The sequence below is a fragment of the Elephantulus edwardii genome, unplaced genomic scaffold (assembly GCF_000299155.1).
Source record: "Elephantulus edwardii isolate Elephantulus edwardi_28Jun2011 unplaced genomic scaffold, EleEdw1.0 scaffold00008, whole genome shotgun sequence".
Lineage (NCBI taxonomy): Eukaryota > Metazoa > Chordata > Mammalia > Macroscelidea > Macroscelididae > Elephantulus > Elephantulus edwardii.
Window position 1 is genome coordinate 4,394,708 of NW_006399758.1, and position 9,066 is coordinate 4,403,773.

General features: G+C 41.2%; 1 protein-coding gene across 1 annotated transcript in view; it reads left to right on the forward strand.

The window, feature by feature from the left end:
* Positions 1-3,123: 3,123 nt before the first annotated feature.
* Positions 3,124-9,066, forward strand: part of LOC102850214 (25-hydroxycholesterol 7-alpha-hydroxylase-like) — a 56,271-nt gene continuing 50,328 nt past the window's right edge. The window contains exon 1 of the mRNA XM_006880527.1: positions 3,124-3,182. Within this exon, the coding sequence (XP_006880589.1) occupies positions 3,124-3,182 (59 nt within the window). The remainder of the gene's footprint in view (positions 3,183-9,066) is intronic.

A 9,066-nucleotide genomic window follows, 5' to 3' on the forward strand; every position in this document is an offset into this window, starting at 1 on the left:
AGCCACTTTTCTTCCTTGAATGTGTTTGCTCAGAATATACAAAGCCGGAACAATTATCATTTCTTTCCAAGTCACTCAATGTTTCTAGTGCCCCATCCCTCAAATCCCTAATCTCATAAAGCACATATAGACAGCACATAACTTAAATCTAAATGAGGCAGATAAAGCATGTATTCAAGCAAGTTGAAGCAATCTTAAAAGTTAGTAGTCTTTTCAGGGAAACAAGTGAGGGAGGAGAGGCCAGCAGAGAGACTGTTTAGATTTACATCTTAGAACAGAAAACAGTATGGAGGTAGTAATATTATAGCAATAAATATACCCAGACACATTGTCTTTGCATTAGAAGCAGAATCATAGCTGATCCTCCAGCAGGTTTTCAGAAGCTACAGATTGCATGGAAAGCTTTTCTTCCTTCAGAGCTGCTGGTGGATTTGAACCTGGTGCCTTTAGGCTAGCAGTGCAAGTCTATATCGGCTATGCCATCAGAGGTCCCTAACAGCAATACTGGCAGCTACCATCTTAAGTACTACATACAAACCATTGTCGTAAATTCTTCACTTGCATCAGTTTGTTTGTTTATTACATAAGAAAAATACAAGAGTATATAGGAGTGTGTGGGTGATACACACAAGTGCATGGCTACTAGCCAAGAGGTTGGTGCCTCAGAAGAAAGGGCTGGCAATCTGCTTCCCAAGGATGTACATGTGTTACGGGCCCTATAGTCAGAACTAACTCATAGCTGACCCACCAGTGGGTTTTCAAAGGTTGATAATCACACAAGAGGAGATTACTTGTCTTTCACTCCTGGAACAGTTTGTAGATCCAAACTTCTTGTCTTTGGTTTGGCAGTGCAGCTACTTACCACTAAGCCACCACATAGTTATAGAAACCCTATGAAGCAGTTTTGCTCTTTTTATTTTTGTTATGTGCCATCGAGTTACCTGTAACCAATAGCAACCCTATGTACAGCAGCTCTGAACCTTGTCCTGTCCTGAGTCAGTCACTAATTCTGACACAGCAAGCCTCATTGTCCCAGTCATTCTATCAATCCATCTCATCTGGGGTCTTCCTCTCCTGCACTGTCCCTCCACCCTTCCAAGCAACATGTTCTCCAAGGACCAATCCCTCCTGGCCTCGTGCCCAAAATATGTGAAACAGATCTTCAAAATCCCAGCCTCCAAGGAGAAACTTGGTTTCACCCTCTCTAGGACAGACCTATTTGTTTTCTTGGCAGTTCACGATATGTTCAAGACTCTTCTGCAGCACCACAGCTGAAAGATATTAATTCTGCTTCTGTCATCCTTCCAGGGCAGCATCTGTTAACTGAAATATGTCAGTTGGCATACCATCTATTCCTGGAGCCTTATTTTTTGCCATTTCCTTCAAAGCAGCCTGAACTTCTTCTTTCATCACCATAGGCTCTTGCTCATATGTTATTTCTTTAAATTCCTCTGTATCTGCCAATTCCTTTCTATATAATGACTCAGTATATTCCTTCCATCTTCTTTTAATACTTCCTGGATCATTTAATATTCTGCCCAAAGCATTCTTGATTACAGCAACTCTAGGTTTGAATCTGTTCTTCAGTTCCTTGAGCTTAAGAAATGCTGAGCGAGTTCGGCCCTTTTGATTTTCTGACTCCAACTCCTTGCACATTTCATTGTAATATTTTTCTTTATCTCCTGTGCTGCCTTTTGAAATCTTCTATTCAACTCTTTAGTATCTTGAATTCTTCCTTGTGCTTTGGCTTCTCTGTGCTCCAGTGCAATATTCAGAGTCTCTTCTGACATCCATTTTGGTCTTTTCTTCCTCTTCTTTCTTTGCAATGACCGTTTGCACTCTTCCTGGATGATACCCTTAATATCCTCATTTCGGGATGGGAGTGTCAGAGATAGTACGATTGGCACAGGACAGAGCAGAGCTTAGGGCTGTTGTACATAGGGTCGCTATGAATCACAAGTGACTCGACGACACATAACAACAACAACAACAACTGTCATCCTTAGTCTTTGTCCAGCTCTCTGATGCATAGTAAGTAATTGCAAAGACCATGTCTTGGATTAGGCCCGCTGTAGTTTCTAGACTGATATCATTGCTTTTCAGCACTCTGGAGAGGTCCCTGACTGCAGATTTTCCTAGTGTGACTCATCTTTTGATTTCCTGACTGCTGGTGTTAATGTGGAGCCAAGCAAGCTATAATTGTTAGCAACCTCAATCTCTTCTCCATCTATCATGGAGATATCAGTTGGCTCAGTGATAAGAATCTTTGTCTTCTTGATGTTAAGTTTCAATCCATATTTAAGACTATAGTCTTTGATCTTTTGCAGCAAAGTGCTTCAGGTCTTCTTCCGTTTCAGGAAGCAAGGTTGTGTCATCTGCATCATGTGAGTTGTTGCTGAGTCTACCTCCAATCCTGATGCCACATTCCTTCTCATAAAACCCTGTTTACTGAATGATCTGTTCTGCATAGAGATTGAAAAGGTATGGAGATAGGATGCATCCCTGACACACTCCTTCCCTGGTTTTGAATGCAGTATTTCCCTGCTCTGTTCTGAGGACTGCTTCCTAGTCCAAGTATAGGTTTCACATACGCACAATCAAGTGTTCTGGACTCTGCACACCTGGAATTGCCGTGTCAGAATCAACTTGACAGCAATTGTTTTCTACCAGGTTTTGTTGGGTTTTGGGTGTTTTTACAGATCAGGAACCAAGCAGCAGAGACATTAATCAGACCAAAGGGATCAGGCTAGTAGCTTCCCAAACCTGGGTTCCCAACCATCCAGGATGGCAGGATCAATCAGAAAATACAGCCATGCTCCTAGTGCAGACATGCACCTAAGAAAGCATGAGGGTTGAACTTTATACTTTCATGCTGTGGTCATTCATTGTTTGTTCAGTCTGCCTGAGACTGAAACAAGTGGAAAATGATAGGGTTTTAGTCTTTGTTTGACATGACTTCCATGGTGCAAATCTGAGCATCCCAGCCAATTAAAAAAAATGTGAAAAAGGAAGAGCTCAGTCAGAGAATCATCTGAGTGAAATCTTATACTGATGTGGTTTGACTTCTTAGCCAAATGCATCTACAAATCACTCACTTGACCAGGGCATTAGTGTAAATCGGCAATGGAATCCAGTTTGCAGGACACGTTCCGCAGACACAATTGCATAGATGAACTGGCAGCGTAAGATTCAAATGGAATGTGGCTGGAAGAGTTATGCCTTTCGAGTATGAAGACAGACACATTAGTCCTGTTGGTAGGGATTTTGTTCCCGTTCCTTGCTGATAGTGAAGGAATGTGTGGCAATTCAGCATTGCTTGCTTTTATATGGCCATTTCACTTAATGCTTTGATCGGAGGTGCTTGAATAGTGAATGCTTTTGTTGCCAGAAAATTAAATCAAGTTTTAGGTCACTTGCCATCCAGATAGAGCCAAAGCATTTCAAGAGTAAAGGGCAGATTTAGGCCCTGGGAGGCTAACAGCCCTTTCTGCAATAGCACAAAAGTTACCAAAGTGCAGAGAGTTGAATCATTGGTGGCCTGGAAAGTGACATTTTTTTATCCAGGGATTTTTCGTTTAGTCTTTGTGAGGCAGAGGTTGTGTGAAGACCAGCTGCCAATCACACACCAACAGTGGATTTGCAAGATTATGGAACTAGGGGGGGAAATGAAGGTTAAGCTCAGAGTACAATAGAGATTACTTATGGTAATGAATTGTATAGGGTTTTTTTAGACAGAGTTGGATTAATGTTCATTTTGAAAAAGGATTACAGTATGTCTGATTCTTGCAGTAAACAGATATTAAGCAGATTATTATGTTCAACATATGAAGCAAGAGTCCTAAAAAGTCTATGATTTATCAAACACAGGGAGAAAAATTAACCTTTTCCCTCACTAAGCACATGAGATGGGCATCTTCCTCAAAGACCACTCATTCGGGGTCTCAGCTGTCACATGTATGGCCCCTGCACCCACGGCTGTGAAGGGAACTTTTCTGGACTCTTGACCCCTCATTAACTTTCACCCCGGCTCTGCTTTGGGTCCATACATGATACAGTCCCAACATCTAGCTTCAGAGTCTACCCTTCAATTTGGGGCACTGATGGAAAAACAACCATCTCCCCTGTGGGAAGCTTCAGGCTGTTCCTTTACTCACCTGCCTTGGAAAGGTAGAGCTCATTTTTAGCATCAGCTTTTGCTTCCCTGGTATTACTTGATAGAGAGGTGTTTTGTTTTGTTTCTTCCTTTTGCTGTCAATTACTATTTAGAAGACATTACTTTCTGTCCATGGCTTTTATTGATGACACTCTAATATCATTTCTTCATTACACAATTAACACAATATTAAGAAAGACACATAACTTCTTTGGGATTCTTGCTAAAAGTGTGTAATGTCAGTCTCATGGGGGTGAAGACAAACCCAAGTGAGGTACATTAAGTGGAGGAACTGAGCAGTCCAGGGCAAACATAGTATCATATACAAATGGGGAGGTATAATGGCTGGACCTCCGTGATCACTCCACCCTGACATGATGGCCATTGTCATTACTTGGTAATATGCCCTTCCATTTTTGTTGTTATTTGAATCCAAGTTGGGCCCTGACTTGAAGACACCCAGGTACAGTGGTATCAGACAATTATGACCCATAGGGTTTTCATTGCTTTTTATTTTTAGTAGATTGCCATGCCTTTCTTCCTAGGCTAGTTTTGTCTAAAAGATTGGCTGAAAGCTGTTGAAAGCTGCTGAGCATCATAAGAATGCATTCGTCTTCACTAACAGGCAGGTGATTTGACAAGGAATAAAACTTCTGTCTCCCACAAAAGGTGAAGGTTTTCCCATGAACCGCTACTGCCTCTTGTGCTGGTCTTAGGCATTGAGTTCTCTGCCCTCAGGTAAATTATGTTTGGATGATGAATTAATATTGCTCACTCACTCATCAGAGGATATGTCTCACTAGCTACACACAAACGCAATTTTAAATACTTTGAACCGTATGCATGCACTTGTGTTTTGATCTGATCATTCGACTGAATTTGGTTATAGAACCATGGTTAAATGAGCAAATTGGTGTTAAGTTTATTTCTCTCCTTATTTTGTTTTAAAGTGGCTAACAGTTAATTAGCAGTTACTTGTTTTTAGTTTCTGTTGAGTAGACTGTGATGCATAGCAGTGCTGTGAACATCATACTGACGCTTTACCCTCTCCTGCACCATCCTCACAATCTCTATCACGCTCAGCAACCCTTGTTGTCATTGATATATCCAGAATATCTAACAGCAGGCCCAAAGGATGTATCTTTGGCCTCCAAGGAGAACTCGAGTTCCATGTCTTCTGAGGTAGATTTGTATCCCCAGTCCATGGGATGGATACTCACTTGTTATTGTTGTTGTTGTTGTTATGTGCTGTCGAATCACCTGTAACTCATAGCAACCCTATGTACAACAGCCCTAAACTCTGCCCTACCCTGCGCCAATCTCACCATCTCCGACAACCCCCCACCCAACTACCCCAGTCACTGAATCAATCCATCTCATGGAGGGTCTTCTTTCCTGCACCATCCCTCCACCCTCCCAAACATGATGTCCCTCTCCAAGAACTGGACCCTCCTTGCAACATGTCCAAAGTATGTCAGATGAAGCTTCAGAATCCTTGCCTCCAAGGAGCAGCCCGGCTTCACCCTCTCCAGGACAAACATGTTTGTTTTCCTAGCCATCCATGGTATATTCAATACTCTCTTGCCAATACCACAGTTCAAAGGCATCTGCTCTTTTCTGTCACCTTTAGTCATTGTCCAAGTTTCACATGTATATTAAGCAATTGAAAATACCATCGCTTGAGTCAGGTGCACCTTTCTCTTTAATCTGACATCTGTGCTCTTTAGCAGTTTTAAAAAGTTCATGACAACATATTTTCCCAATGTGACACCTATTTCGATTTGCTTGCTGCTACCATTCGTCTAAATGAATAAAACACAATCTGGTATTTTCCCCTTTCATCCAGGATCCATCTGAAACCAGCAATGGTGCCAAGGCCTCTTCTAAGTGTTGCTTGAACTTCTGGGAGTTTCTATCTATGTACTTTTCTAGCCTTTTTTAAATGTTTGTGTCATCTGTATAACATAGGTTATAGATGAATGTCCTTCCAATACTGATGTGTCATATTCTTCATATAATCCAGTTTCTCAAGCTATTTGACCAGCATACAAATTGAATATGTATGGAGAAAGGAAACAATCCCAGTACTCACCTGTCTGGATTTTAAACCATGCAGTGTCCCCTTGTTCCATTGGTGGGACTATTTCTTGGTGTGTGTGAACAAAACCATACAGTTTTTATAAACACTAAGTCTGTAAACATATCTAGACTTTACTTTCCTTTCTCAACAATAAACATTTATTGAAAACTTGTCATTTTAGGGTAGTAAATTGGAGCTTTAGAATTCAAATAATTATAAAGAAATAGACCTAGATTGGAAGTTTTTCTAATCTGAAGTAGCCACTTTCTGAATGATTCTATTTCTCCAAATGCTTTAACACTTAAACACGTTTACTTAAAGAAATCTTTTTATAATACATCTGAAATGTCCTTCTCACTTGCAGTGGGAGCTCCAAGGTAGTTCTTTGCTCACAGGATTCCTTACAAAAATGGAAGGAGGAGCCAGCGTTCTCTAGTTCTGTGCTCTACTGAGTTCTCAGTCCATTGTCTGTGTTTTAATACCTTGCCCCTGCTCCTTGCCCCATACTCCCCACACCTTGTAGGATGTCCCTCAGTTAGACACTTTTCCTGTTTTCTCAAGTACCACTGCCATGAGGCCATGTGTGTAGCACACTTTCACCAAGTTTTAAGCTAGTATGTTCTCCAGGAGAGCAAACAACTTAACACACTTGTGGATTGGTCATTTCTCGCCCTGAGAGCCCCTCTTAGAGCTATCACTGTCTTCTGAGAATTCCAGCTGGCCGTCATCTGCGTCAGTATTTAATTACCTGTCTTTCCACTTCCTTTCTTCTTCTCTTTTGTCCTTTTCTGCTGAGCTCTCAAATTCTTCACTGTGCCTAGACGACCTCATCTTAAGCAAACACATCCAATAGGTCTGTTTTAAATAAAATGAGTTTTGGTCCTTGAGTCAGCCCTTTGAGTACGTCTTTTTCTTCCTCTGCTCACCTTAAATTATCAAGTACATTCATTGCTAGGCAATAACAATTTCTTTTGTCCAGTAATTGAAAATATGAAGAGGTCCTTCAAAGTTGAGTAATTCCATGAAAGGTAGAGATGAGCCATTCATGCAGAAAGTGTGCTTTAGCAAAACTGCTTATGTGCAACCATATACATCCCATGCACACACAGCAGAGAAAGCTAATCCCACTCAGTGTGCTCCCGCCCAATGCCGTCGGTGCGATCATTATGGGAGGTGAGGGGATATTATTCTCCTTCAGAGCAGTTGATGCATTCAAACTACCAACCTTTTCATTAGCAGTCCAACACATAGCACACTGTGCCACCGGGGCTCCTTACTCTATGTAGCAGGTACTGTCAGATATTCTACCTCGACTCCCATAGTGAGCCTCTGGAATTGATTATTTTTCTTTTACCAGTAAAGAAGCACTAGCTGGCTAGTATTCTACATTTAAAAGTTCACAATATGCCTCAGAGATGTAGAACTGTAACACTGTATCTTCATAATTTTTCACAAACTTCTATTTCACTGATGACAGAAGCAGTGATTCTTTGAAGTGAAAACATTCCAGCCACTTCTAGTTTACAATGTAAACTCTTATCCAAATGTTAAGCAGGCTTTCCACTTGCCAAGTCTCTTTTTTGCTTTCCGCATGTCCACGGTGTGTCCTGTTGTGCCGATGTTCATGCTGCTCACCAGTGACTTCCATTGTGCCTTCTGAACTAGGACTTTGCTCCTGGTCTTACCTTTGTCCACAACGGAAGTGACCCTAGTTGGTTACAAAATGATGATTCAGTGCTTCCTCTGCCCAACTTGACTCTCACTGAGGCTGTTACCTTAAATCTGGGGATCTGTAGCATCCTTGGGGGACAAGGGAATCTTGGAAATTAGAGTGGAATGAAGAAGCAGTTCTATTATATACTAGTATGTAGGAGACATAGGGAACTCTGGTGGCCTAGTAGCAAGAAGCTGCACTCTAATCTTGAAGGCACGTGGTTTGAGGCCACCAGCTGCTCCACAGGAGAAGGCTGACCAATCTCCTCCATGTGATTAACTGCTTCTGAAAACCCACCGGAGGGCCAGCTGTGTGTTCGTTCCAGCTCTACAGTACACAAAAGTATGTAAGAGACAGGGAATTTGAACTTCTCAAGTCTATCTTAGTCTTGGAGATTGAGGCTTTGGAGTTTATATATTCCTTATTCAGTGTCCAACTTTTGCATGCCTGTGAACCGGAATACCATAGTGTTTAAGTGTTTAAGCTGACATAGTGCTCTTTAGTATTTTAGATCCTTGATTGCTCACTGCATCATGTCTTTATCTTTCTTGAATGCTATTATTGTGAATGTCAATTGTGGTCCCAAGTAAAGCCTTGGAAACTTCAGTCTTTTCTCCATCTATCATGAAGTTACCTCTCAGACAATTGGTGAAGATTTTTGTTTTCTTATTGTTAAGATGTAATCCTTATTGAAGGCTGTAGTCATTGATCTTCTACAACAAGTGCTTCAAATCTTCACTTTCAGCAAGTAAGGTTGTATTATGTGCATAATAGAGGTTGTATCGAATCTCTTCCAAATCTTACTGCCACACTTTTCTTCGTACATTCCAACTTCTTGAATTGTTTCCTCAACATATAGACTGGATAGATCTGTAAAAAAAAAAACAACAACCAAAAAACGAAAAACAAAAAACCCTCTCACACAGACCATTCCAGATTTTGAACCAGGTCTGAGAACAGTGGAGAGTGATGAATTAACACATAAAGACTACTGGGTTTCTGTTTTGGGTGATATACAACTTTTGTGATGTTGTTGTTGTTGTTATGTGCCGTCGAGTCATTTCTGACTCATAGCGACCCTATGCACAACAGCCCTAAATCCTGCTCTATCCTGCGCCA